This window comes from Gadus morhua, chromosome 3 (assembly GCF_902167405.1).
Source record: "Gadus morhua chromosome 3, gadMor3.0, whole genome shotgun sequence".
Classification (NCBI taxonomy): Eukaryota; Metazoa; Chordata; class Actinopteri; order Gadiformes; family Gadidae; genus Gadus; species Gadus morhua.
This window is the reverse complement of record NC_044050.1, coordinates 22,568,825-22,596,123: the sequence shown is the minus strand read 5'-3', so window position 1 is coordinate 22,596,123 and position 27,299 is coordinate 22,568,825. Positions and strand designations below refer to the sequence as shown.

At 46.1% G+C, this 27,299-nt stretch overlaps 2 protein-coding genes and 1 long non-coding RNA gene across 6 annotated transcripts in view; 1 reads left to right on the top strand and 2 right to left on the bottom strand.

Moving 5' to 3' along the window:
• Positions 1 to 27,299, bottom strand: part of LOC115540038 (uncharacterized) — a 62,896-nt gene that overhangs the window by 12,413 nt on the left and 23,184 nt on the right. For both annotated transcript variants that reach the window (XM_030351014.1, XM_030351015.1), the window contains exons 3-5: positions 22,328 to 22,411; positions 22,006 to 22,088; positions 21,397 to 21,926 (exon numbers count right to left, since the gene is read on the bottom strand). In XM_030351014.1, coding sequence (XP_030206874.1) covers positions 21,840 to 21,926; positions 22,006 to 22,088; positions 22,328 to 22,411 — 254 coding nt within the window. In that variant the 3' untranslated portion in view covers positions 21,397 to 21,839. The remainder of the gene's footprint in view (positions 1 to 21,396; positions 21,927 to 22,005; positions 22,089 to 22,327; positions 22,412 to 27,299) is intronic.
• Positions 4,761 to 9,768, top strand: LOC115540055 (uncharacterized). Of its 2 annotated transcripts, none has more exons than XR_003976110.1 (4): positions 4,761 to 5,100; positions 7,040 to 7,254; positions 9,161 to 9,320; positions 9,673 to 9,768. It is a non-coding gene; the product is annotated as an uncharacterized LOC115540055 (long non-coding RNA). The 2 variants fall into 2 exon arrangements; XR_003976109.1 differs by having other exon boundaries at positions 4,764 to 5,100; positions 9,183 to 9,320.
• LOC115540039 (uncharacterized) lies at positions 22,951 to 25,821 on the bottom strand. 2 transcript variants are annotated; one of them, XM_030351017.1, is made up of 3 exons: positions 25,729 to 25,821; positions 24,365 to 24,895; positions 22,951 to 23,225 (listed from the first exon to the last, which is right to left on the bottom strand). In XM_030351017.1, the coding sequence occupies exons 1-3, from the start codon at positions 25,808 to 25,810 to the stop codon at positions 23,209 to 23,211; spliced, it is 630 nt and encodes a 209-aa protein (XP_030206877.1). In that variant the 5' UTR covers positions 25,811 to 25,821; the 3' UTR covers positions 22,951 to 23,208. The 2 variants fall into 2 exon arrangements, with proteins under 2 accessions (XP_030206877.1, XP_030206876.1); XM_030351016.1 differs by lacking the exon at positions 22,951 to 23,225 and having other exon boundaries at positions 23,668 to 24,895.

Here is a 27,299-nt window from a genome sequence, read left to right as displayed (position 1 = left end):
CAATAACATTGAACTGAATTTTTTAGGCCTACATACGTTTACTATGTTACTATGGTATTATATGGAGCAATCTTACATATTTATGAAGTTTCCAGATCAATAAAGTTCTATCTCTTTTTATTTGAACTGCCTGTATGTCCTTTTGATTATAGTATTACAGTGTGTACCTTGGTTATCAGCTATCATAGAATGGTGTCCAAATGGCTGCATGTGTAAGAAATAGGATTTGAACCAAGTGTTACAATATAAAAAGCTTTTATTAAAAGACCCCCCACCCCAAATTTTAACCAAACACTTTTTTTGGCTGTTTGACTGGGGCAGAAGAGTGGAAGGGGAAACAAAGACAGGTAGCCTAAGAAGTAAGGAAAGGAATGAGAGGAAGAACAGTGAAATGAATGAACAGTGTGATAAACGCAAATGATTACCAAAAAGGTTATAATTACTGATTTATCAAATACGCAGAGAAGAGCATCATCGAATAAAGATTAAGGACCTGGATTATATCTTACAGTATTGAAAACTGTTGAAATTACAATTCAGAGTGGAGAAGGCTGAAGGCATTGGCCCTAAAAGTGTCAGTTTCACCCACTCTGGATTATCGCTTCAAGAGACTGTGAAATGCTTTTTAAAAAAATGTCATTTCCCCTATTGGAGAAATGAACCTTGTCTTTTAGGTAAAAGACAAGGTCCTCATCAGATCCCAGTCCATCATGCTCCTCTACTTGTCTGCCGTGCCACCATCATGCCTCATGCATCACCTCTCAGCGCCTACCCAGCTGCATCTTATTCCATTTCGAAAAAGCGAGCATCTCACCAAGCAAAGTTTTGCTAATGCCTGCTCAAGTTATTTAAATACTTCATTCGATGGATATCTGAATATATTTACAGATGGTTCTAAAGATCCCAAAGGACAATGTGGTATTGGCATATATATTCCAGAATTTGAAAAAGGATATGGATATAGAGTGGGTGACTTTATCAGTATACTCAATCGAGATGGCCACAATAATCACCGCTCTTAGATGGGTTGTAGATACTAAGTTTTATAACAAATAATTCAATACGTGAAGATTTGGTGATTTGGTAAAGCATCTTCTTTTAAATATTATAAGCCTTGGTTTAGTTATTCAGTTCTGTTGGATTCCAGCCCACCATGGAATATATGGCAATGAAATTGCTGATAAATTAGCTAAAAGATACTAACCTAATTAGAAGAATTTAACCTTAAAGGTTGTATAGGTGCTTTTGCTTTTTTGGCCATTTTTGCAAAATTACTCGAAATCCTTATCATAACCCGCTTACAGCCACTGAGTTAGAAGTACTGACATGAAAATTAAACAAGTCAATCATCTGTGGAACGGCCAGGGCTCGAAAAACTCCAGCCAATCATTTCCATTGCCACCGAGTTGCATTGGACAGTAAGTACGTCAATCAAACGGTCGTACTGCACTCCCCCTCCCCCGCGCCCCGCGCGCGACCCCTTCGTGCAGTACTCGTGACCCAGAGCTCGTGACCCAGTGCAAGCTCCTGTTTGTTGTTATCCTGCGGTAGCTACTGGAACTAGTTAATCCACATTTGGACCTAGCAGTAGAAGACAATTTCCATGGCAGACAAGACGCCACCATCTCCACCACCACCACCAGCAAAGAGAAGGAAAACTCTTTTTCAGAGAGTAATTGATAATAAAAACGCTGAAAGAGAAAAACTGAAATCAAGAATAATCCTAGGCGCTGCTTTCGAACGTTGGCGGCAACTGAAGGGCGAGAAGGGTCTAAAAACCGATGCTTGTGTGGCGGTTGACCTAGTTTCAAAGTTTATACCGTTTATACTCGGTAATACCGGTGTGGAGACGAGTGTATTACTCGGTGTGAAAATGTCCACACCGCGGCAACCCTAGTGAAAACCAGGACTTCCAATACAATTATATGAAACAAACAGCAGTAATCAATGAAGTACGACATAACATTGCGTGGGGAATAGGTACTTTGGCGCCCCGTGCTGCAGGCGTACACCCGTGTATAGATGGAATGAAACCCTCAATGAAGTCCGTAGGTGAACGACACAACCCCCCCCCCCCCCCGTCAACAACCGCTACGGACCCCCCCCCCCGTCAACAATCGCCCCCCCCCCGTCCTCAGCGCTCCGGGAGCTCCCACTGGACAAATTAAGCACTGGAAACAAACATACATTTTCTAAAAATAGTAATGATTTATGTGACCGTTTAATGTTTATAACATCTGGTCCAACCATTGCAGCGAGAACGTATTCTCAGCAGGGGGTGCTGGGAAAAAAAAAAACTCAGCCTGCACTAGACTCGCAACTCGTTACATTGATAAAAAAAAGATGTATAGCAGCGCAGCTCAATTACACCAGTGCATGCGCGGACAGTTGAAAATCGATCGTTCACATCCAGCTGCTCACAGAACAAGTTTAGCGCACCACCGCTACCCTCACACTTTTTCATATAACCTTTTTTCAGCACTAGGTCATATGAGCATTAAATAAATGCTGCGTCTCAAAATGCCTTGGACAGCAGCGAGGATGACTCGCTTTGCCACGGGCCGAAACAGTTCGGAGCGACCACAGCCAGAGCGAACACAGCGGGGCAGAGGAGTGTCAGGAATAGTCTTTGGTGTACACATCAGTACGGCCTATTTGCACTACTGTTTAGTGGCGATGCAGTGTTTTATTCGATGCCTTTTTATTTTCGTATATTATTTCAATGAATACAATTTATTTATTCATAAAAAACGGATCTGGTCTTCAAATCTTTTTTCCAAATATAGGTCGTCTTACAATGGGGTTTGTGTTTATATTCGGACCAATACGGTACAGCGGGCGCTCACATGACGTTAAGCATTTCCTGGTGCATAATGTGACGCTTCAGAACCTAAAATCCCGTTTCTCCCCGTTGACACGACAACACATAACCGGCGTTTTCAGAAATCTCCACTTTGGCCGGAGTTTTTAGAAATGATCGTTTTCTGTGATAAGACAGGGCCTCGGACAGGGGGTGTTGCAGCACCCCCAGCACTCCTACTTCCCGCGGTACTGGGTGCAACTTACAGCTGAATGTAGTGCCATGTTGTTAAACGAAAACCTACGCTAGCCTGGCTCGCTCTCGCGCATCTCTGTTCGCGCTCGTGCATGATTGCGCGTCCAGGTACTTGGAATGGGTGGAGTCAGAGTCAGCGTTGAAGGAGAGGGGGTAGGACCATTTGAGTTGTGTATTTTCAAAATCTGCTGGCGTTTCGCAAATCACCTACCCAACCTTTAAGTATATATATTTCTTATTTTTATTTATTCATTTCTTTTGTTAGTTTGTTTTATTTTGTTTATTTTGTTTCGTTAGTTTGGTTTTTTCTTTGAATTTATTTGTATGATTTAAAGTATGATTTGCCAACGTCCTTGTCCTTGTCAACGTCCTTGTCACAAACTCCTGTGTAGTAGTCCAGTAGGTCGCGGTATATGGGGGAAAACTATGATCCGCCACTAAACTAGAAGAAGAAGAAGATCTCTGCATCCGGTACGTCACGGAATAGGTCACGTGTCTTGGCCACATAACGCGGAAGCAAATCGCTCCGGTATGTAGCCATGCGCCACTGAGCAGGTTTGCATAGGAATGAATGGGCGGCCATTTTCCAGTCCGTGGTCCATCCTTTATTATGTCCATGAGGGAACCAAGGCAGGGCGGGCTTTCCTATGATTAGCCGTTTCTGAAGCGCGATATTTGATTGACAGCCCTCCTCTCATTCAATTCTGATTTGTACAGTAAATGGCTGAAACGATAGTTGCGTACTGTAACTCTAGATTCTATGAGTATAGGTGCAGCCTTTTAAGGCTATCGCTATTGGGTTATCCCTAGGCGTGAGCCGTAGCACTGAAATTTTTTCCCACCAACAGCGTGGGCCTCAATTACGTCCGCGTGTGGCGTGCCTCAACGACGTCCGCATTTCGCAGATATAGTCGGGCGCCGCCGGCGGTCGTTCTGTTCCCAATAAACTTAGCTTTTCTTCAGCTATTTAAAGGACAATGAGGCCGACACTTGAAAGGCTGCGCCTAGTATCATAGAATCTAGAGTTACAATACGTAACTATCGTTTCATTTACTGTACAATTCAGAATTGAATGAGAGGAGGGCTGTCAATCAAATATCGCGCTTCAGAAACGGCCAATCATAGAAAAGCCCAACCTCCCTTGGTTCCCTCCCCCATAGTGCCAAAACTAAATTCGCGCGCGAGAGGCTGTTACGCACGCACACACAAACACACACACACACACAAACATGCATTTTTTGATTTGTCAATATGTTCAGTTATTTTGGAATCGTTCTTGTTGTTAAATGTGTGTAGGTTAGGCAGGCAAGGCAGTAGGGTTAAACGGGTTAACAGAGTGTGATTTTTGTTCTCATGCAGAAGACCAGCTATGTTTTCCGTTGTCTGCTTTGACAATTCCGAGGAGGTGGAGGTTGTGCCAACGCAATGGTACAATAATGGGGCGTGCAGGTGGCCCCCCCACAAGGCTGAGGGAGTCAATCGGGCCATAAGGCAGCTGGAAGAGCCCCAGGATAACTGGCCTCTATTTGACAATGCCAGGGTTTTTTTTTCTTCAGGTATGTATACTTATATAATTAACTGATCAGTCATGATATCAATAAATACAATCCTAAATTCGAGTTCTGTTCAACAGATAACTATCTGGAGTGTCGACAGAAGCTGCCACTGGCTCAACACCAGACGGATTTGGCATCAGAGGTCGAAGACCCAACAACATACCGGAGACCCAAAAGAAAAATCAAGTATGACTTTTATGCTTTTAGGGCCTTTTGTTCCAACATATTTGTGCAAAGCCAGTCTCTTTATGAACTCATGTATTTGTCTTTTGTTTTGTCTGTCTCTAATAAAGGCCAAGTAGACACGTCCGATCGGACTTTGAAAGTCAAGACCCCTGCAGTCCTCCAAAGAAACAGGCCTTCCCAATCCTCCCTGAGGCCCCTGCTATCGCTGGACCGTCCAACTTCAGGCGCTTCATACTAGCGCAGCCCACTCAAAGTGGGTGTTATGAGGTCCCTGTGAACAATGAGCAGCCTCAGGGTTTTCAGGTAGTCGAATTGCAGAAGTAATTTCATTTGCTTTTTTTAGTGGAGATGATAGATGATAAAATAAGTAAATTGTTGTTCACTAATAAACTAGGCAATCAGAATTGAAAATTAAGTTGAAAGTTGAAATAATAGCAATTCATAATAACAATATATTTTTATGCCCGGCTCCAGCACTTAATGACCCTGGGGTGAACCCTTCGCCAAGCAATTGGCGTGAGTTATGGTGGAGGTGACGTGGCAGAGACAGGGTCAGAGGAGGTGATGGTAGGGACACCTTATCAGGGCCAGTCTGTCAGTCCAGGGTCAGGGACTCAGAAGGGAGGCTGCGATCAAATGTGTGGAAGTAAGAATTAATGTGTTACACTCCTCCAGCCTTCGATTGATATGTAACCCTTGTCCCATGTAGTTAAATAATAAATCTAGAGTGGTTAATACAATAAGACTGGGCCTGGGCTCGTTGTAGGAAACTACAACTTTGATTCATATGTTACTGTTGGATAATTTTAATAAATGACCACCACAACTGTATTTTAAATGTAAAAGTATTCAATCACATATTTATTCACAAAATGAAATACTAGTCGAATGTATTTTAGGAAAAGAAAACAAATAAAATCAGATGCACGGGATTCTCCAATTTACAACAATGCAAACTCAATGTACCACACACAATCAAATTAACAACACACTTTAAATTAGGTTAACCCGTTGCAGGCCTGTTAGTTGAAGCTTGTGTGCGGTGGGGCCTAAAAACTGTACTGGCCGCTTCACTCAGCTTGAGCTCAAAATAAAAGCACGTGCAATGTGTAAATCAGTACTCACGAATCCAGGGTGTAATTAGTAGGGGCAGAAAGGGATTGGGGGATGATATTCTCACGAAGATAATGGCAATGGCGGTGGCAATCCAAACACACACGTGGGCAATGGCGGTGGCGAAGTCACAAGGAAGAAAACACAGAAAACAGCAGGGCCATCTGCTGGAAACCCCTCTCTCCAACGTCCAGCTCCTTTAAGCATATTATCCAATGAGCCATAATATCAAACACTATTTCATATCGAACTAGCATTAGCTTTGCGTTAACTTAAGTCACAATACAAAACTACGATATGCGGGCACATTAACACAGAATGCTACCGCTAACTAGCACGTCGCTAACCGCGTTACACATCCAGTACTCTTACTTACTATAACAGTTAGATATAGCACAATGGAGGCATACACATCGTATTCACCTTTTTGCAGGTCACAAAGAAGTTTAAATCAGGACCACGAGTAGTCGACCTCACGATAAAACTTAACTGCTTCCCACACTACGATGCCTCCTCTTAGCTCTCAGTCCGGTCAGGTTTCTTTCTCTACATGTGCTCACTACTCCCCACGCTAACCTGCTGCACTAGTCCCGCCCTTTACACGTTGAGACTTTATTCGGATTGGCTTGTGAAGTTTTAATACAACCAAAGACAAAACAAATTAAATGATTTACGTGTGACAGGTCAATGGTTAAGTTAAACATAAACACGGCTTCTTCCTCTTTTATATCCTGAATTCACAAATATTTTAGCCTTGATAAACTTAAAGACCTTTATATTAATTTATCTTTTAACTGTAAATAGTTTTATTAAACGTATTATATTTATGCTTTTAATCCGCACACATTTTAACCCATTTTATTATTATGAACTCTATTTATTTATGAACATTAAACACAGCATTTTATTATACTGTTAATTATTTTTTATGCTCTGTAACTTGTGGTTTTTGTACAGGGCTACAGATATATGAGTGATATATATATATATGAGTATATATCCTTGGAATAGAATAGATAAATAGACACATACATCAATAAATATGAATGTACATACAAAAATACATGCGTTGAGGATTTAAAACTGCCTTTTTATAGGCCTACTAAATGTTTATTTTTTTCTTTTTCAGCTCTTCTGCGTGACCTGTTGGTTAACCAACAAATACTGATGGACCAGCAAAAGACCATGATTCGGATGATCCAAGACCTCTACAGAAACAGCCAGGGAGGTCAGAGGATGTCCACCACCTCCAGGCATACTGCCTATTTTCCACTAGTGGATAAACAGGCTCTGGAGGTCCTGGAGGGCGACCTGGCAAGCCAGCGGGAACTTCGTCAAGAATTGGTGAGCTGCTTTTGATTTCCTTTGTTTCCCATACATAGAACAATGTGTGGCACTGCGCCACAGAATCAACACTGAGCACCTAATTGATTCCGCTTCTTTTTTTTGCGATATTTAAATATAAATATCGTTCCGTTCATTCATCACCTCATAGCACTCTTTCTCCCTGACATTCTCGTTCACACACGAAAAACGATGCGATTAATATGAAACACGGCCGTCAGAACCAGGCCTTCAGGACTACTCGTCTCTCTCCCCCCCCCCCCCCCCCCCGTCAGGACTCGGCGTCGTTCATTGTCTGACTTCTGCGCAGGGGGGCGGTATGGGCCTGAATCCCCCGGGCTGAAAAGGGGTCCCACTCCGCCTCACTCACCACACATTGCTTTCTGTCTGTGGGAAACATGTAAGGGATAATGCCCGACGAGGTGTCCATTATCGGGAATTAATGGACGCCTCTGCGTCGGTACGGTTGCGCAAATTAAGACCATTCATTTATATTTTCAAGCGTTTTACAATCCAAATATGACGTTTTTCACAAGCCATAACTTTGTTTCCCTGGTAACGCCTGAGGGGTTGACTAATACCTGGACCAGGATTATCCTCCCGTAAGGTTCTTAAGCAACGGAAACGTTGTTCACTCCTCCAGTAAATAGGACCGACCTTAGCTACGACTTGGCAACGGGAGGTATTCTAGTCCGCTCAGCTATAAGCCAGAGAGCTAACGTAATACTCTAGGGTCTAAAGCAGGGGTACTCAAGTAGTAATGATGAGGGGCCACAAAAAAAAATTTCAGTGACTCAAGGGGCCGGTCGGTATACGTGTGACTGATATATGCTCTGTTTTAGACGTAACTCGTAAGCACGTAAGATACATAACCCCCCCTTGCGCTGGAAAAATATCCCCCCTTACGTGCTTAAGTGCATCGGCCAAAATTCCTGACTATGCAACACTACGGCCCTACGCAGCTCGCAAAGACTGTGATTGGCCAGCTAACCACATCCTTTCAGGAGTCTCACATTTCCGGTTTTACAGCATAATAGCGCCATTTTTAAAAGGCTGTGACAGAAGCGAATGAAGAATTTTGAAGAAGGAGAAGAAGAAAACACAAGAACGAATTATGATAATTATAAATATAAACAAGCCAGCGATTTCCACTTCCACGTCCACAGATTCGTTCGTTGCTCCCCCTACTGTTCTGGCGGAGAATCCCCTTGCAACACTCGCAATCCTTAAGGAACCTTAAAGGAACCGTAAATCAAAACTTGTCTAAAACAAGTCCCTTGTGTAAATTACGTGCTTACGTCTCTGCGTCTAAAACGACCCTAAATCGGCCTGCTGCTGAGATGGACTGTCTGCCTCGAGTTTGGGAGGGCTGGAGCGGTCTGTGGGCTGGAGTGCTATCTGTTTATTGTTGCAACCCCCAGCCTCGTATTGAGATCGCGGCGCGCGGTTTCAAAATAAGAGCGCCCAGCACGATTTTTTTTTTTTTTTTTTTTTTTTTTTATAATTAAAAAAACTTTTCATAACAGCTCGAGGGCCATTAATAGACACCCCGCGGGCCACAAAAGGCCCGCGGGCCGCTACTTGAGTATGACTGGTCTAAAGCATATACCGTGTTGTGTTACAGTTTACTTCATTTTTCACAATTCGTTTTAACTCTCGTTATAAAGACAGGCTGATACGATCGCCAGCTAGCGCATTAATTGAGAACTGTGAACAGACAATTTGACGTAACTACTTATCTGTCCGTACATCAGGAGTTAATGCACACCCTACAGCAAATCAGAATCGAGTATTCCCCCAGACCGTGGTATAATTAAGGGTAATGCTGAATGATTTAACAAATAATGGTAGGCTACTTTTCTTTTGGATAAATAATGCTACTGGTTCTTGTTTTTTATTTGTACAGGTTATCACTCTTGGATTGGCAGGGGGAGCTGATGCCAAAGATACTGTGTGGCGCATTTTGAAACAGGCCATCAAAAATGACCTCGCCAAGAACATCTCATGGCGGGGGATGAATGGAAAGATTTCATTTGAAAATCTACACCTGAAGGCAGTAGTGATGGGTAAGCATTTTAACTGTTCATCAATGTTTATCAAAAGCATCCTGTTCTAGTCTCTGATAACTCTTCTCCAAAGACTCCTGCACCTATGCGGATTCTATCAGGCTGAAACCATCAGTCTGAACTGAGCTCAAAGCACTTTTGAAATGTTTCTAGGAGACAACACACAGGGTTAGCCACAGCCTCAGAGCATGCACCTATCTCCCACATGATGAGATCTATTGACAATGCTTACAGTTGGAACTTTGCATAGGGAAGAAGATTGTAGCATGCATTACAGTATTGCTGTTTAAATCCAGTTATATCTGTTAAAATCACAAACACAAACATTCTTTGTGTATGTCTTCAATTTCAGATGCAGTGAGGCACAATCCATCCTGCTCAACCGCAACAGATGTGCAGATTGGGGATGCCATTAAGAGATGGTTTTACTGGGCTGGGGATCGGGAGGGAGGGAGGGAGTAAAAAACGCCAGCCGGCTCCAAACCAGGAGCAAACTGTTTTGGATTAAATCTAATAAAAATGTGCTACTTTAAAATATTTTGTTTCATTATTTGTGCATTATACACATAGAACATAAATTAACAATGTAATTTATGAGTTTTGGGTCAGTTATGGGATCACTTTGGGTCAGTTATGGGATCACTTTGGGTCAGTTATGGGATCAATTTGGGTCAGTTATGGAATCAATTTGGGTCAGTTATGGGATCACTTTGGGTCAGTTATGGGATCACTTTGGGTCAGTTATGGGATCACTTTGGGTCAGTTATGGGATCACTTTGGGTCAGTTATGGGATCACTTTGGGTCAGTTATGGGATCACTTTGGGTCAGTTATGGGATCACTTTGGGTCAATTATGGGATCACTTTGGGTCAGTTAGGGATCACTTTGGGTCAGTTGTGGCTTTTTTTTGGCAAGGTTCTGGGGATTTTGGCCACTCTTTGGGATACTTCTGGCTACATTTTGGTATTCCAAAATTAGTTTTGGCTGGGTTTTGGCCTCCTTTGGTTTTTCTTTTGGCACGCCTAATTTGGCCCAAATTTGGGCCGTACATCATTCCAAAGCTTTGCCAAAATGGCATGCCAGTTTTGGCCCAAAACAATTTTGCTATCTGGTAACGCTCCTAGGAGGCCAAAAAGACTGTGTGTAGCATGTCAGCTGGACAACAAAAACTGCAGCCATTGTTTTAAATGAGGCAGTGACACACATTGGGTAAAAGTGTATAGAGTAGGGGAGGGACAAAAAACTGTGGGAAACTGCCGGAGGTTGTGACTGGGGGACACGTCATAACCTCAAGAGCAATGTCCCAAAAATACCAAAACTCAAAGGTAAACCCACCGACAGAGCCTGTACACCTGCATGTAAGGCAGAAAAAAAGGCAAAAACTGCCCACATTCTCTCAGCATGTTGAGGATATGAGACTGGATAAATGTGACGTTTTCAAAAATGAGGTGCATTATCTTGGAAAAGTGATCTCAGCTGACGGCTACAGGATGGACAATAAAGAGGTAGCTGCAGTACAAGCGCTTAAAACAAAACCACCTACAAACATCAGAGAGCTCCGTAAACCTTTAGGGTTCCTGGGTTACTATAGGAGTTAGGTGCAGGATTTTCCCCGTCATGCAAAATGCCTGTATGACCTGCTCTCATCAGACATAACCCAAAGTAATGAGTCTAAGTCCAAATTTTGATCAGCGAGGGCAGGTCAAGCCCCTCCAAATCAGAAAATAGAGTGGACTGACTCACACCAAAAAGCATTGCACTATCTTGTTGATGTCTTGACAAACCCATCTGTAATGGCATATCCAAGATTTAAGGATCCATATATTTTGCATGTTGACGCTTCAGAGGAGGGACTGGGTCGGGAGAAGTCCTTTATCAGAGACATGAAGGCAAACTGAGAGTCATCGGCTATGGCTCACGGACATTGACACTAGCAGAAAAAAACTACAGACTATATTCAGGAAAACTGGAGTTTTTAGCACTCAAGTGGGCGGTTACAGACAGGTTTAGAGACTATTTGTTTTATGCTCCCTCTGTAAATGTATACAGCGATAATAACCCTGTTACTTATGTCCTGAGCACAGCTAAACTAAACGCAACAGGACATCGCTGGGTGTCCGAGCTGACTTTAACCTGACATTAAAGTACCGTCCGGGGAAAGTGAACACGGACGCAGACTTCCTGTCCCGAGCACATGTGAGTATGGATGCATTAATGTGTGAATGCACAGGGCAGTGTGGCCCCGAGGTGCTAGGTTCGATATTCAATGCAGTTGAAAATCAGGAAGAGCATGATGTGGACTGGATCTCAGCCATTACCTGCAGCCCACATATACAAGAAATAGCTGCCGATACCCAGTCAGACATAAAGAAACACAGCAAGAGCTACTGAAAGCGCTGCTGCAAGACACAGCTGAAAATGTCTGGAGAGAAACCAGACAAGATGAAAGGTAAACAACTGTTACATGAGTGGAAAAGACTATGTTTCTCCCGAGGGTTTGTTAAAACGCAAGACGGCATCATGTAGTCAAATTGGGCTTCCTGAAGTGTACAGTTGGTTTACAAGTATCTTCACTGTGAAATGGTGTCATGTCACGCAAAGTTTGTTAATTCTGTTGAGCCAAGTTAATACCACTCATGTCATTCACTTCCTGTTTTATTTTGTAGTTCCCTTTTCCCTCTCGTTTCAGGCACTTGACTTTCTCAACTGTGATTGCCTCCCCGGTCTCTGATTCGTCTCACCTGTGTTCCCCTCCCTCATGTATAAATAGCCCTTGTTTTCCTTTGTCTAATGTCAGTTCGCCTTGCGTCCCTAGCGTATTGTCAAGCCTCAGGATTTGTTCGTTTTTGACACTTGCAGACACTACTGTATTTAACTGTTTTGTATACTCCTAAGCGAGCACCTTTTGGTTATAGTTTTGTATCCTCCATGAGAGCGTTTTTTGTTACCTTTTTCTAGTAAAGCGTTTGGGTTTAAACATACTGCCGTCTTCTGAGTTTTGCTTCTGAGTCCTTGTCCCTGAGTCAAGTCCCGACAGAACGAACTGACCATAAATATGGACTCAGCAGACTCGGAAGTGGTGAAGCTAGCCATGCGAGCCCAGGGTGCTCGTCTACATGAGCACGAGCAACACCTGTCCTCCATTAACCAAGGACTGCGGGTTCTCACCGAGCAACAGGGGAATTTCCAGTCTTCTGTCACCGAACAAGTAAACCTCCTGACAGATCAACTCAGTTTTCTCATTGGACACGTTAAGGCTGATCCCTCAGCTTCACTCCCTGCCATGACGCCTACGCCTGCTTCCGTGAACACTGCTGCTTTGGACCATGCCCGGTTCCCGTCTACTGGACTTCGGCTGGCTGCTCCAGATAAGTTTTCCGGAGACTCAGGGGACTGTAGGCCATTTTTGGTGCTCTGTGACTTACATTTTAAACACAACCCAGCTGCATTTGTGTCCGACCAGGCTAGAATAGCTTTTGTTATGTCCCATTTGACGGGTAGAGCGGCAGCATGGGCAACGGCAGAATGGTCCAGAGACTCAATTGTTTGCCAAACACTCTCCAGGTTCACTGACACCATGAGCCGAGTTTTTGATCACTCCTCCCCAGCTAGGGAGGCGTCCAGGGTGCTAATGCAAATTAAACAGCACAATCGGCCAGTCACAGACTATGCCATTGAATTCAGGACTTTGGCTGCAGACAGTGGGTGGAACGACCCTGCCTTAATTGATGCCTTCATGAATGGACTCACAGACTCCATCAAAGACCAGTTGGCGCCCCTAGAGCTTCCCACCGATCTGGATATAATAATCTCCATGGCCACTCGCATAGACAACCGTCTTCAAGAGAGGCGCAGAGAAAGACTGCGCACTTCTGCTCCCTTTCCCAGGACGGCCTGGACGCCACAGCTCCAGCCGCAACCTTCTCCGGGGAGACCAGCGCTCACTAAGGTTCCTGAGGAGCCCATGCAGTTGGGCAGGGCTAAGGTCACACCCGAGGAGCGACAGCGTCGTAAACATGAGGGTTGCTGCTTCTACTGTGGCCAACCAGACCATCAGTGGTCATCATGCCCAGCAAAAGGGCAGGCTCGCCGGTGAGGAGGAGAGCGCTGGCGAGCCGACCCCCTGTCTTCAACTTCCCTTCTCGTCCCCTGACTCAAGTCCAGGTATCTGCTCATTACAAGACTCTCACTCGGAAGGTGCTGGTAGACTCTGGAGCGGATGTAGATCTCTTGGACTGGGGTATGGTTAAAAGGCTTAGCATTAAGACTGAGATCTTGCCTCGACCCATCACAGCCAGGGCTCTAGATGGTAAAATCTTATTCAATGTCACCCATGTCACAGAACCCATCACACTTACGTTCGCCGATAAACACACAGAAGACATAAGGTTCCATTTATTCAACTCAGCACTGTACCCACTCATATTAGGCTTCCCATGGCTGACCAGACATAACCCCCATATAGACTGGAGATCGGGCAGGATCAAGGAGTGGGGATTAGGTTGCCGCGAGTTGTGTTTTAGAGACAATACTGGTAAGGTAGACCAGGTTCACGAGACCGACACTAGTCTAACTGTCAATCATGTTCAGACCAAGACTGAACCAATCGAGCATGATTGTGACTCTGACTTCCCAGATTTCACCAAGGTGCCGCCATGTTATCTTGATCTTAAAGAGGCGTTCAACAAGGCTAAGGCCACATCACTTCCCCCACATAGGCCCTATGACTGTGCCATAGACTTGTTCCCGGGGGCTCCCATCCCCAAGGGCAGACTGTACTCTCTTTCAGGTCCTGAGAAGGAGGCCATGACTGAATACATCAAATCCTCGGTGAAGGCTGGGTTGATTCGGCCTTCCTCCCCACCGGCGGGAGCCGGATTCTTCTTTGTAGGGAAGAAAGATGGGTCTCTCAGGCCCTGTATCGACTATGCCCCATTGAATGAAATCACTGTTAAAAACAGGTACCCCCTCCCACTCATCTCCTCTGCTTTTGAACTTTTACAGGACGCCAAAATATTCACTAAGCTAGATCTCCGTAATGCTTACCATTTGGTTCGAATCAGGGAGGGGGACGAATGGAAAACAGGTTTCAACACACCTCATGGACATTATGAGTATCTTGTGATGCCTTTCGGCTAAACTAATGCACCTGGTGTCTTCCAAGCTTTTGTAAATGATGTGCTTAGAGATTATTTGAACAGATTTGTTTTTGTGTATCTGGATTACATTTTGATATTTTCCCCTGATGAAGAGGCTCATGTCCAGCACGTCCGACAGGTCCTCCAGAAGCTTCTGGAAAATCAATTGTTTGTGAAAGCTGAGAAATGCGAATTTCATGTGAACACTACCTCATTCCTAGGGTTCATCATCTCAGAGAATAAGGTCCAGATGGACCCTAGCAAGGTCAGTGCTGTGGTCAATTGGTCTACTCCAACCAGCTGCAAAAAGTTGCAACAGTTCTTAGGGTTCGCTAACTTTTACCGGAGGTTTGTTCGAAATTTCGGTGCCATTGCGTCCCCTTTGCATGCTCTCACCTCTTCCAAGGTTCCGTTTGTGTGGAATCCTCAGGCGGAGCGAGCCTTCCAACAGCTGAAGGAAAGGTTCACCACGGCTCCCATACTCACGGTTCCAGACCCGCGACGGCAGTTTGTGGTGGAGGTGGATGCCTCAAATGTCGGCATTGGAGCCATTCTGTCACAGAAGTCGGCCAAGGACAACAAACTCCACCCTTGTGCCTTCTTCTCATGTAAATTGACTCCAGCTGAGAAGAACTACGACATAGGCAACAAGGAACTTTTAGCAGTCAAAGTTGCATTAGAGGAATGGAGGCACTGGTTGGAGGGGGCGGAGCAGCCTTTTTTGGTCTGGACGGACCATAAAAATCTTGAGTACTTAAGGAATGCCAAGAGACTTAACTCTCGCCAGGCCAGGTGGTCCCTCTTTTTCAATCGCTTTAACTTCTCACTTTCTTACAGACCTGGGTCCCAAAATACCAAGCCTGACGCTCTGTCCCGTCTGTATGATCCTGAGCCTGCTGCCAAGGAACCTGAACATATCCTACCACTTAACAGTGTGGTAGGAGGAGTTACATGGCAAATAGAATCAGAGGTGAAGAGTGCTAATGGGGTGGGCCCGGCACCTAGTGGTTGTCCTCAAGACCGGTTGTTTGTCCCAGTGTCCCTCCGTCCACAGGTTATCCACTGGGCTCACACGTCGGTGCTCACCTGTCATCCAGGGGTAAGAAGAACTGTGTTTTTCATTAAGCAGAGGTTCTGGTGGCCGGCCATGGAAAGAGCAGTCAAGGAGTACGTGGGGGCTTGTCCGATCTGTGCACAAAACAAATTCTCTTCCAGAGCACCGATGGGACTGCTTCAGCCTCTCCCTGTCCCACACCGCCCCTGGTCAGATATATCCATGGACTTCGTCACCGGTCTCCCCTACTCGGAAGGTAACACCACTGTGCTGACGGTGGTAGACAGGTTTTCTAAAATGGCTCATTTCATTGCTCTACCCAAGCTCCCCTCAGCCAAAGAAACAGCAGACGTTATGATGAACAATGTTTTCAGGCTCCATGGGTTCCCCAGAGACATTGTATCGGATCGTGGACCGCAGTTTATTTCCAAGTTTTGGAAGGAGTTCTGCCATCTCCTAGGTGCCACCGTCAGTCTCACTTCCGGTTATCATCCTCAGTCTAATGGTCAGACTGAGAGGCTTAACCAGGAGCTGGAGACCTGCCTCCGCTGCTTAGTCTCACAGAACCAGGCCTCCTGGAGTAAGCACCTCACATGGGTAGAATATGCCCACAACACACTTCCTACCTCTGCTACCGGGCTCTCACCCTTTCAGTGTGCTTATGGATATCAGCCTCCGTTGTTTCAAGAGACAGAGGGTGAGGTCACAGTCCCCTCTGCCCATGCCATGGTACGTCGCTGCCACCGCATCTGGGCTGCGGCTCGCAGGGTCCTGCTGCGTAGCGCCACAAGGATGAAGAGTGTTGCAGATCGGCAACGTCGGCCTGCTCCATGCTACAGGCCAGGTCAGAAAGTCTGGCTGGCCACCAAGGACTTGCCTCTCCATGTCATGTCACGTAAGCTAGCTCCCAAGTTTATTGGTCCATTCCCAGTGTCCAATGTGGTTAATCCTGTGTCTGTGAGGTTAAAACTCCCCAGGTCTCTGAAAGTACATCCCACATTCCATGTCAGCAAGGTCAAACCACTCACCGAGAGCACCTTGGTTCCCGCCTCCAAGCCCCCACCCCCACCCCGGATTGTGGATGGCGGTCCAACATACACCGTCAAAAGGCTTTTGGCTGTCCGTAAGAGAGGACGAGGGAGGCAGTTCCTGGTGGATTGGGAGGGTTATGGCCCAGAGGAGAGGTCTTGGATCCCATCCAGTTTCGTGGTGGATCGATCCTTAATAGAGGACTTTGACAGGCAATATCTTCAGGTGCCTGGGCCGTCAGGAGCCGTCCTTAGAAAGGGGGGTACTGTCATGTCACGCAAAGTTTGTTAATTCTGTTGAGCCAAGTTAATACCACTCATGTCATTCACTTCCTGTTTTATTTTGTAGTTCCCTTTTCCCTCTCGTTTCAGGCACTTGACTTTCTCAACTGTGATTGCCTCCCCGGTCTCTGATTCGTCTCACCTGTGTTCCCCTCCCTCATGTATAAATAGCCCTTGTTTTCCTTTGTCTAATGTCAGTTCGCCTTGCGTCCCTAGCGTATTGTCAAGCCTCAGGATTTGTTCGTTTTTGACACTTGCAGACACTACTGTATTTAACTGTTTTGTATACTCCTAAGCGAGCACCTTTTGGTTATAGTTTTGTATCCTCCATGAGAGCGTTTTTTGTTACCTTTTTCTAGTGAAGCGTTTGGGTTTAAACATACTGCCGTCTTCTGAGTTTTGCTTCTGAGTCCTTGTCCCTGAGTCAAGTCCCGACAAATGGGTCACCTGGGGGTGGAACGGGTCTTACACCTGGCTAGACAGAGGTTTTATTGGCCTGGGATGCAGGAGGACATCAAGTTTTTCATTACAAAAGTGTGTAAATGTAACTATCAAAAGAAACCTGCAGTCCATACCCGATCTCCCATGTGTCATATACGGCTACAGCACCATTTGAGATCATCTCTGACTATCTTCACCTTGAGAAAGCAGGGGAGGGTATGAATATATTTTGGTAATTATTGACAAATTTAACAAGTTTCCCCAAGCGTGCCCAACCCGTAACAAATCAGGCAAAACGGCAGCAGACACGATTTAACGGTTTTGCCCTGGAATATGGTTTTCCTGCTAAAATACATCATGATCAAGGCAGAGAGTTTGAGAACCGTTTATTCTGAAAACTACAAAAATACACGAGCATTGCAAACTCTAAAACTAGTTGCGTAAATATCGACGGTGCAACCGGTGCACTGCACCGAGGCCCAGACGGCGTCAGGGGCCCATTGAGCGAGAAAAAAATAATAATCGGGGTGTGTCGGGGGCGCCCTCTGGTGGCGCCCTTAATTAACTAACATAATTATACGAAACCCTCACCGTAGTGAGCAGGACAACGCGATGACATTACTAGAGTTGACACTGAAGAGGTGCCACAGACAGTTCCAGCTGCAGACTGTTCTGGCCACCGGGAGCCAGAACTCACTGACATGCAACCACGTCGTTCACAGAGGGAAAGACGACCCAGAGAATCACTTACGTATGACTCATTAGGTCATCCAACGTATCGTGTGGTGGGGCTTCACACTAACCCACTGTATGTAGGTTGCAGGGGGATGGGGTTTGTCATGAGGAGGTAACAGCACACATTGAGGCTGTTATGGACCAGGTCCCAGCCACACCACACCGAATGGCAGAGCTAAGACAGCACACTGCAAAAGAAATGCAGCTCCAGACAGTCAAAGGTTTCATTAGAAGTGGGTGGCTCGATTTTGAAGGTAAGGTGCCGGAGGCAGTTAAAGACTTCTACAAAGTGAGAGGAGAGCTATCAGAGGTATAAGGTTTAGTCACTAGAGGCCAACGCATCGTCATTCCCACTGAAGTGAGAGAAGTCATACTAAAAATAATTCATGATGGTCACCAAGGCCTAGTGAAGTGCAGGGAAAGAGCCTACCAATCGGTATGGTGGCCTGGAATAGCTGAGGAGATAACTAGAACAGTATAGCAGTGTACATTCTGTAGAGAGAACACAAACACTCAGAGAAAGGAGCCATTAATGCCCAGTGAGCTCCCATCCAGGCCATGGCAGAAAATTGCTATAGATCTGTGCGAGTACGAGAAGCACAACTACAAGTAGTGTCAGATTATTACTCCAGATATCTAGAATTGTTGAATCTGCCTACAACTACTACCTACTAGGTTGTAGCTAAGCTGAAAGCCACGTTTGCACTTTTCGGTATCCCCGAAGTGATAGTGAGTGATAATGGGCCCCAGCTAGCTTCAGCAGAGATCAGGGAGTTTAGTGAGGACTATGATTTTGTACATATCACATCCAGCCCTCACTACCCCCAGAGTAACGGGCAGGCAGAGAGGGCAGTTCAGATAGCTCAATCTATATTGAGACCGAACGAGCCCCTCCTGGCCCTAATGCAAACAGAGCCACACCTACCTCATCAACAGGAATCAGTCCAGCAGCACTGTTGATGGGCAGGAAAATTAGGACCAACTTGCCCATCTTGCAGGACAATCTGGGAGCTAACTGGCCCAACGAGGATGGGATCAGGCAGGCTGACACTGCAGCCAAGCAGCGGCAGGCCTATTTCTACAACCACAAAAATGGAGTCAAGATCTTACCACCCCTGAGCCCGGGGGACTCCACACTAATGAAACTGGATGGACAGAAACAGTGGACAACGCCTGCTTTTGTCCGTAGCTCTAGCTCCACTCCAAGGTCCTATATCGTGGAGACAGCACAAGGTGAGCGCTACAGGAGGAACAGATGCCACCTGCAGTCTACGCCTGTCAGTGAAAGTTCTTACCAGGTGACTCCAGAGGTCACTGATACTGACACTGGGGACACACAGGGTGCGGCGACACAATACACTCCCACACGACCACAATTGACTGAGGTCGTCACTCGTTCTGGCAGTGGGCAAGCCTCCAGTCACACTGAACTGGTGAACAGGGAATGTGGGGCTGTTTTGGGGGAAAAATCTGGTTCAAGAGACTTTGCAGTATGAACTTTGGGGGAAAGAGAAAAAAAAGGGGGGGGGGAGTTTGATTAATGAATGATTTTGGTTGCAGAAAATGCACTTTCATTATTTCTGATTTACATTAACAGGAAATGCACTTGTTCAGGAAAGACAAGACAGTAGGAAAGTTATGTTTTGTAACAGTATGGATAGATGGTATTTTTCATTAGACAACATTAAGGTCTGACGGTTGTATACAGTCACGTTTCAATAAGAATTCCCTCCAATAGAGCAGCAGAGGCTAGCGTAGTTTCCTAGCGCTGCGGGCTAGCGCTCCTGGGTTTATCAACAGTGGCGTAGGGGTGGTTACCGAGGGGCGGGGCATAGGCCAGCTGATAAACGTTTCCTCCGCCTGATTCCCGTCGCAGGACGTCGCCTTGGTCCGGGCCCTCGTCATACACCCCGTCAGAGGTCGGGTCAGAGGTCACGACGGGGTCGGGTGTAGGGTCGCTCCTGTGGTTCCGAAGCGTTTTCCTGGAACGGTTCTTCCTTTGATTCAGAAGGACCAGGGTAGCTTCCAGTGCCACGCCCACCGCCACGCCTACCGCCACGGCCACGCCCACCCGGATCCTCCAGTAGCGAGCAGATCCCAGTAACGGGGTGGTCGTATCCTCCGCCTCATCTTCCTCCGAGGCTCCTGGTTGGTCCTCCTTAAGGGGCGGATCCACCTTGAGGTACGCTGCATTCCTACTCTGGCAGATGTACATGCCGCTGTGCTCTGCTAGCGCCCGCTGCACCCTCAGAGAGAGCGGTTGTCCGCGGCCAGGCTGAAGTGTCCGTCCTCGTTGTGGTCCAGTAGGTAGATCAGGGTCCCTCCCTGGTATTTTTCCCACCGGACCGGGAGTGCAGAGGCGTGAGGACACTTGAGCTCCACCGTCTCCCCTTCAGACACGTGCACCTTGGAAGGAGACCCTGTGCACACCAGAGAAACGGCTAGGTTCACACCTCCTACATTTCCAGTATCTAGATTCCAAATGCTCAACTGTTGCACTCATTTTAAATAAGCGACCATTCTCAAAACATTGGGAATCTTTGGAAAGGTATTAAAAGTTAATTCCCCTCACATGAACAGCATCTAACTCTACAAGTCCATTGCAGCGGCTAAGGGTAAGGAAATGCTAACCCTGCAAACACACACAAGGAATTTGAATTTGGACTTGACTGAATCTGGGTAAGACGAGCAGACGGCAATTTACAGATATCTTGTGTATTCCTTTAATAATAAGTTAACAAGGTCTTGGAATTGGACAACCAAAGAAAAGTAGGCCCGCGGTACAACAATGTTTCACATACATTTGCATATGATGATCACTTGCTTTCTTTCGGCTGACGAACGATGACGTATGCGTGTGTCACGCCTCATGCCCACTGCACCGTCAGTCAAAGGACTTAGAAGGCGTGGCTGACTGATGGGGGAGGTTTCCAGAGTCGTCAGAGCCCGAGTCGCGTCACAGTGCTTATATTTGCATACGTGATCTGATTGGATATTTTTCAACTTTTTGACGGAGCCTTCAGCGCACGGATCCACAATGCATTGCGCGTCCGTCCCCATTCAAAGTCAATGGGGATCAGTCAACGGATGGAGGCAGTGGGCACGAGGCGTCAATCTAGACTGAATGGAGCCATCCTGCTCCTTAATGACCCGTCTCTGTACTGTCTAACCCCTAGCTGCTCCTTAATGACCTGTCTCTGTATATTGTCTAAACGCTACCTGCTCCTTAATGAACTGTCTCTCTATTGTCCCACCCATACTTTCTCTAAACATAGCCCCTTTAATTACTTATTGGTTACCGATGCCTAGACATGACTTTAAGCACTAATTAAAGTGATTAACCTATCACTAGTGATCATTACTGATTTGTTATGTTTCAGAGTAGTGCTGTTCTTTACCTTGCTGAGCCTGAACGAGCCACGCAGCCACTGCTATCAAGCTGTAGACCTTCATCGTGAGAAACGCTGCAATCAATGACATCAACCTCAATGTTTGAGGAACTTAGCCTCCAAGGGCGCGTCTTAACCCTGAGCATCACGCTTCTTCTGCTTTTGAGCAGAAAAAAACTTTTTTATTATGTAAGTATATCATATATATATAAACATCTACATCATGTCAACAATATACACAAACAGGAGGAGGCATGTGTTATAAGAACTATTCAGTATTTAAATATCTCATTCTATAATGTTGATGTGCCCCAATCCTAAAAAAACACTATTTTTTTCACTCTCAAAGCTTGTTCATTGCAGTTCATCTTTAAAAAGGCCAACACTTTAAATCCCACACTATGTACATTATTATAACACAAATAGAATGTTCTGGCCGGGGTCCGGCGTCTCTACGGCGTCTCCTTGGTGACGGTGCGGCCCACCTGGGTCAGGTCGCTGAACGACACCGTAGCGGACCCCCGCTTTGCCGGCCGGGCCTGAAGACAAAAGGAAACACGCTGGTACCGCAAACCGAACACCACGCACTACACTGTCCTGAGGTCACATCCTGTTTACCTGGGACTCGTGAGGCTTCCAGCCAATCATGTAGAGGACGTGGAAGGTGGCGGGGACGCCGCCGTCTGGGTGGCCGTACATCTCTGGGGACGGGTCCAACCAGATCAACATTTAAAGTTAGAATCTACAGATGAGTGTAACAGTCACTTCCGCAGAAACAGTCACTTCCTCTTCTTAAAATAGACCTACAGCTCACACCAGACCTGACAGGATTCCATCCCATAATACTGCCTCTGATACTCCCCTAGACTAGTCCCAGACCAGGAAGGATCCTCCTGGTCTGGCGCTGACCAGAGGAGGACTCTAGTGGTTCTGTGCTCACCTTGGTAGATGACCGCCGCCGCCAGCATGGAGTCTCTGTGGAGGACGGACTTCCTGTTCCACGCACAGTTACTCTCACCCATCCCTGAGAGAGAGAGAGAGAGAGAGAGAGAGAGAGAGAGAGAGAGAGAGAGAGAGAGAGAGAGAGAGAGAGAGAGAGAGAGAGAGAGAGAGAGAGAGAGAGAGAGAGAGAGAGAGAGAGAGAGAGAGAGAGAGAGAGAGAGAGAGAGAGAGAGATGTGGGGAGAGAGAGAGAGAGAGAGAGAGAGAGAGAGAGAGAGAGAGAGAGAGAGAGAGAGAGAGAGAGAGAGAGAGAGAGAGAGAGATGTGGGGAGAGAGAGAGAGAGAGAGAGAGATGTGGGGAGAGAGAGAGAGAGAGAGAGATGTGGGGAGAGAGAGAGAGAGAGAGAGAGAGAGAGAGAATTTCTTTGAATCAAAATGTGTGTATTGGTTTCTCAATAAGTAGATTGACGAACACAGAGATTGTGACATCCGTCAACAACACAACGCAAGCTCTGTGTGAGAGAGAGAGGCCTGAAGACAAAAGGAAACAGTAACGAGAGGGGGGAGGGGGGGGGGGGGTGGCGGTGTGGCCGCGGGCTCGGGTGCAGGGCGTGCGGGCGGGGCGTGCGTGCGGGGCGGTGCCGACGGCTGCCTGGAGGTGGTGTTCGGTGCAGGAGAAGGCCCTCTAGATCCCGGACCCCCGGAGTCCTTTGAGGTTTGGACGCACGGCGGACGTCCGGGTGCTGGTGGAGCAGCTGTGCTCCTGACAGTGAGGACCTGACGGAGGACTGCACCGCCTCAGGGCAGCTCTCAGGGTGGTGGCGCTCATCAGCCACTGAGGCATGACAGCCTCCAGAGAACAAAGCCCTGTTCGTTATCATCACCCTCTCTTTCTACCTGTTGAGCAACAGGAAGTGATGTTATGGGTATCTCTCTAATGCACAGGACGTGACGTCATTGTATTAGGGATGGTGAAGATACTGGGTCTCATAAGGGAATTGTATTGATCTAATCCTATTATTCAGCGTATTAATCAGCTGAATCCACCCTCTATAATGTCTTTGAGGTCTTAAAAACGAAGGTTGGCTATTTGTAATATCCACCAAGGCCTTCAGATTTTATTCTAATATCCTGATTCTAGGGTTCTATGTGGAGAAAGGGATTCAAATGCTGCGTTAAATAATATTATAATATGATCAAGTACAATATTATACAATTATCATACTTATAACGAATAATTTAATAAAGTATACAATTTATATATGCAATGAATTCCTGACTAAAGTATAACATTTATATATGAAATGAATAATTAAAAAAGTATAATTTATATACATAGTGAATTCTTTAAAGTATAACATTTATTTATGCAATGAATTCTTCAATAAAGATGACTCGTTGACTCTGGATTTAGACATGTCTTTCATTCACATCTCCGCATCAAAGTAAAACCATTTATTTGTGATCAATATCAACTGAATTACTCTTGTGATGAATTCTTGTTAGTTTATAAGAAACTGCTTCCCTTCTCTATATCTCCCTTCTGTGCCATCTCTCTGTCTCTCTCTCTGTGTGTCTCTCTCTCTCCTCTCATGATGACATCATGGCAGTGTGTGTCCCCCGCGGCCCCCTGCGGCCCCCCCGCCCCAGCAGGGGCCCCTACAGGTGAACGTTCCTCGCTACCTGCTGCGCGGACAAGGCAAGGACGAGCACTATGAGTATGAAGTGAAGGTGAGTTTACAGAGCTGTATGGATAGCTCTACATCCCTATTTCGATATATCTATATCGATTTATATATATAGATATAAATATAATATATATAAAAAAGATTTAAAACAACATTTTATTCAGAACATTATATTAATTTATAAAATAAGATAAACATTACAACAGATTTTTTTTTCCCCACAGGAGGGTTGTGACTGGTCAGAATTCCCTCCAATAGGAGAGCAGCGTGGGCTAGCGTAGTTTCCTAGCACTGCGGGCTAGCGCTCCATGGACCATGGTTCATCCACATTGGCGTAGGGGTGGTTACCGTGGGGCGGGGCATAGGCCAGATAATGAACGGCTGCACCGCCTGATTCCCGTCGCAGGACGTCGCCTTGGTCCGGGATCTCATCGTACACCCCTTCAGAGGTCGGGTCAGAGGTCACGACGAGGTCGGGTGTAGGGTCGTTCCTGTGGTTTTGAAGTGTTTCCCTGGAACGGTGCTTCCTTTGAATCAGAAAGACCAGGGCCGCCGCGCCCAGTGCCAGGGCCACCATGATCCACCGGTAGACACCAGAGGTGAATGGTTGGTACACCTGAAGGGGCAGATCCACCTTAAGGTACACTGTGTTCTTACCATTGCAGTGGTACAGGCCGCTGTGTTCTGATAGCGCCCGCTGCACCGTCAGAGTGCGGTTGTCCGCGGCCAGGCTGAAGTGTCCGTCCTCGTTGTGGTCCAGCAGGGAGACCAGGCTCCCATTCACTTTTATCGCCCAGTGGACCGGGGGGAGTGCAGAGGCGTGAGGACACTTGAGCTCCACCGTTTTCCCTTCAGACACGTGCACCTTGGAAGGGGACCCTGTGGACACCAGAGACACGGCTAGGTTCACAACTCCTACATTTCCAGTATCTAGATTCCAAATGCTCAACTGTTACTGGCACTCGTTTTAAATAAGCGACCATTCTGAAAAAATTGGCAATCTTTGGAAAGGTATTAAAAGTGAATTCCCCTCACATGAACAGCATCTAACTCTACATGTCCATGAAAGCGTCAAAGAGAAAGGAAAAGCTAACCCTGCAAACTCACACAAGGATGAATTTGGACTTCTGGGTAAGACGAGCTGACGGCAATTTACAGATATCTTGTTTATTCCTTTAATAATAGGATAACAAGGTCTTGGAATTGGACATCCCAAGAAAAGTAGGCACAGTACAACAATGTTTCAGATACATTTGCATATGATGACAGCTTCCTTTCTTTCGGCTGACGAACGGTGACGCATGCGTGGGTCAATCTAGACTGAATGGAGCCATCCTGCTCCTTAATGACCCGTCTCTGTATTGTCTAAATGCTACCTGCTACTCAATAACCTGTCTCGGTACTGTCTAACCCCTACCTGCTCCTTAATGACCTGTCTCTCTACTGTCTAACCCCTACCTCATCTAAACATAGCCTCTTTAATTACTTATTGGTAACCGATTCCTAGACATGACTTAATCAATCCAATCCAATCCAATCCACTTTATTTATATAGCACAGTTTAAACAAACACATAGGTTTCCAAAGTGCTGCACACAGAAAAAGAGATAAAATAAGTATAAAATAAGTAAGTGGTCACCAATTAAAGTTATTAACTAATCACTAGTGATCATCAGTGATTTGTTAAGTTTCAGCGTAGGTTTATTCTTTACCTTGTTGAGCCTGAACGAGCAACACAGCCACTGCTATCCAGCCGTAGACCTTCATCTTGTGCACGTCAGCAACCTCTGACATCAACCTCAATCCTTGAGTAATTTACCCTCCAAGGGCGTGTCTTAACCCCCGAGAATCACGCTTCTTCTGCATTCAGCATTTATTATGCAAGTTATCAAGTAACACTCGCTTACTCATTTATTATGTAACACTCGCTCTCTTTTTTTCTCTCTCAAAGCTTGTTGATTGCGGTTCATGTTTAAAAACGCCAACACTTTAAATCCCACACTATGTATATTATTATAACATAAATAGAATGTTCTGGCCGGGTTTCGGCGTTTCTACGACGTTTCCTTGGTGACGATGCGGCTCACCTGGGTCAGGTCGCTGAGCGACACCGTAGCGGACCCCCGCTTCACCGGCCGGGCATGAAGACAAACGGTAAGGGTGGGTCAGGGTGGGGTCAGGCCTGGGTCAAAAGGTGAGGCCTGGGTCAGGGTGCAGGGCATGCGGGCGGGGCAGGCCGACGGCTGCCTGGAGGTGGAGGTGGTGTTCGGTGCTGCAGGAGAAGACCCCCACGGCCCTCTAGGTCCCGGACCCCCGGAGTCCTGGAAGCTGAGGTTTGGACGCACGGCGGACGCCCGGGTGCTGGTGGAGCAGCTGTGCTCCTGACAGTGAGGACCTAACGGAGGACTGCACCGCCTCAGGGCAGCTCTCAGGGTGGTGGCGCTCATCAGCCACTGAGGCATGACAGCTTCCAGAGAACAAAGCGCTGTTCGTTATATGGTGCGTTCACATTGCTAAAAATTATTGTAAAGTTCGCGTGAATGACCCCTCATGACGCTGTTATGATTCTACTTCCGTTCGGCAACTCGGGTCAAATTTTGATACCAGAGTTGGTGACGTATGGTTACCTAGTGACGCGTATGAACATGGCGGAACATGAACGTTTTACTCAATATAAAAGAAACAACCATCTTATCACATACTTTACTATTGATTGACTTTGTAACGTCTGTTGGCATGACGTTGCTCAGTTTTAAACGTTGTGTACTGGTAAACAAGCCCTAGATAAGGGGAAGTGTTGCCTTCCATACAGTGGCAATACTGTACGTGCTTCTCATAAATAAGCAAAAGGGGGTAGGTGATAGGCATCAAGGAAATAAAGTCGCTGGTCGCTGTTGGGAACACGCGTAAGCACGAGCGTCATCACTGGCGAGCCGTCTCGTTATGACCAGGAGAGGAAACCGCTATAATCACCATCTCTTTCTCATTGCTGAGCAACAGGAAGTAACATTAGGGTTATTTTTCTAATACACAGGACGTGACTTCATCGTGTTAGGGATGGTAGATGCTGGGTCTCATTTTTTCTTGATCTAATCATATTTATTCATCATATTAATCAGCTGAATCCTCCTTCTAAAATGTCTTTGAGGTCTTAAAAAACGATGGTTGGCTATTTGTAATATCCACCAAGGCCTTCCGATTTTTATTCTAATATCCTGATAGGGTTCGACGTGAAGAAAGGGATTCTAATGCTGCGTTAAAGGTGTTAAATAATATGATAATA